The sequence below is a fragment of the Charadrius vociferus genome, unplaced genomic scaffold, assembly GCF_000708025.1.
Source record: "Charadrius vociferus isolate BGI_N301 unplaced genomic scaffold, ASM70802v2 scaffold61, whole genome shotgun sequence".
In the NCBI taxonomy this organism is placed as follows: Eukaryota; Metazoa; Chordata; class Aves; order Charadriiformes; family Charadriidae; genus Charadrius; species Charadrius vociferus.
This window is the reverse complement of record NW_009646945.1, coordinates 2,748,251-2,750,139: the sequence shown is the minus strand read 5'-3', so window position 1 is coordinate 2,750,139 and position 1,889 is coordinate 2,748,251. Positions and strand designations below refer to the sequence as shown.

The following is a 1,889-nucleotide window of genomic DNA, read 5'->3' as shown; positions in this document are numbered from 1 at the left end:
GTGTGCACATTCCTAAAATAACACCCATTTTAAAAGGATACTTAACATGCCATGTGAGATGACTCTTTTGTAAAGGCTCAGTTTAAAGACTGTCATCTTTCAGAAAGCAGAGAACTATGGTAAGGCACCTCCCAGTTTTGGCAAACACTTTTTCAGAACAACTTGTTAAATTACTTTTCCTTGTGTCTACGGCTCTCACAGCTTCAACAGAGGCAGCCATCTATTACACAGAAATGACTGGAGCATGAATGTAGCTCATAGTTTATAGAACCACCTAAAGACATAGCAGCTGGAATAACCAGGGCAGGAGTAGGGGAAAAGCTTGAAAAAGTCATTTATCAAAAGTCATTTTATTGACAAAATAGAATACTCGTATTTGCTCTTACAGGGGTAGCCTCTACACTTTTTTACAAAAAAAATTTACAGACTGTATAGCTTTGGATATATACATATTTTACACATCTGTACAAGGTAACAAATAATTATATAAATACATCCTTTAATGTAGGAAACCCGTATTTAGCTGGGGTGTATAATTAAGACATGTTTTGATTCAGTCTGTGTTGTAAGGCATTTGCCTGGTCATCAACATCCCAAAAACCTGCAGTCCCAGCAGGCTCCCCCCTCAGGATGGGGGGGAGAAAGACCCTCCCTCCCATGAGGGAAGAGCTGCTGTTAGTCCAGAGTGAATCAGAAGCTGCAGTGCCTTGCCCTCTGCAAGACACGGGTGAGCCTCTACCCTCCTCTGCCAGCAAAATAATAAGCTGGCTCCTTGAAGTACATGCTCCCAGCATGTGAATGGAGGGGAGGGAGGAGGGGGCTGGAGCCTGGGGCCTCTGCCAGCTGCATTGTTCTATACAAGCTGTGGCTAATAAGGACCATTAGGGGTTCATTAATGGCACCAAACAGTGAGGGGGCATTTTAGGCAGGCCAGTGTCCCTCATTCCCTAACCTTTGGCCTCTTTCCCCCTCCTCACACTTGAGACAGGGGCATCTGCTTGGGGTAGGAGACGGAGCTGGCGGTGCCCGACCTCCACGTCAGGCCGGTGCTGACATCGCTGTAGAGGGAGCCACCGCCTCCAGCCCCAAGTCCTCCTGCCGCAGCGATTGCTGCCTGCCCTCCTGCTCCTGCCCCTGTTCCCCCAGCCAGAGCAGCACCTTTGCTGGCCCAGCAGCAGCGGGTGCAGAGGGCCCTCCAGGACTCGAGGGTCTTGCCGGACCAGACCCAGACACCGGAGGTGATGCCCACCACCAGGCACATGAAGTACTTGAGCATGAAGACAGCATAGTCAGGGCGTCTGGCCTGATCAGGCTGCTGGTCGCGCAGGCAGGGGCAGTTGTGCGTGGCCTCCCAGCGGGGCCGGTTGTGCTGCTCATAGAAGAGGCAGGCGACCACACTGGCAGCTGGCACGGTGTAGAGCACAGTGAAGAGGCCCAGGCGTATCATCAGCTTCTCCAGCTTGTGGGTCTTGGTGGGGCCGCCCTGCTGCTTGATGACGCTGCGGATGCGGAAGAGGGAGACGAAGCCGGCCAGCAGGAACATGGAGCCGATGGCCAAGTAGATGAGCAGCGGTGCCAGCACGAAGCCCCGTAAGTTCTCCAAGCTCTGGTTGCCCACGTAGCAGATGCCAGCCACTGGGTCCCCGTCCACGGAGCTGAGCGCCAGCACCGCGATGGACTTGACGCTGGGGAGCAGCCAGGCGGCCAGGTGGAAATATTGGGCGTAGCCAGCGATGGCCTCGTTGCCCCACTTCATGCCGGCGGCGAGGAACCAGGTGAGGGAGAGGATGACCCACCAGATGGAACTGGCCATGCCGAAGAAGTAGACGAGCAGGAAGACCACGGTGCACAGCGCCGGGCCGGTGCTCTCGTACCGCACGTGCTCGGCC

At 54.1% G+C, this 1,889-nt stretch overlaps 1 protein-coding gene across 1 annotated transcript in view; it reads right to left on the bottom strand.

The window, feature by feature from the left end:
- Window positions 1-331: 331 nt before the first annotated feature.
- Window positions 332-1,889, bottom strand: part of FZD8 (frizzled class receptor 8) — a 45,042-nt gene continuing 43,484 nt past the window's right edge. The window contains exon 3 of the mRNA XM_009895121.1: window positions 332-1,882. Coding sequence (XP_009893423.1) covers window positions 974-1,882 — 909 coding nt within the window. The 3' untranslated portion in view covers window positions 332-973. The remainder of the gene's footprint in view (window positions 1,883-1,889) is intronic.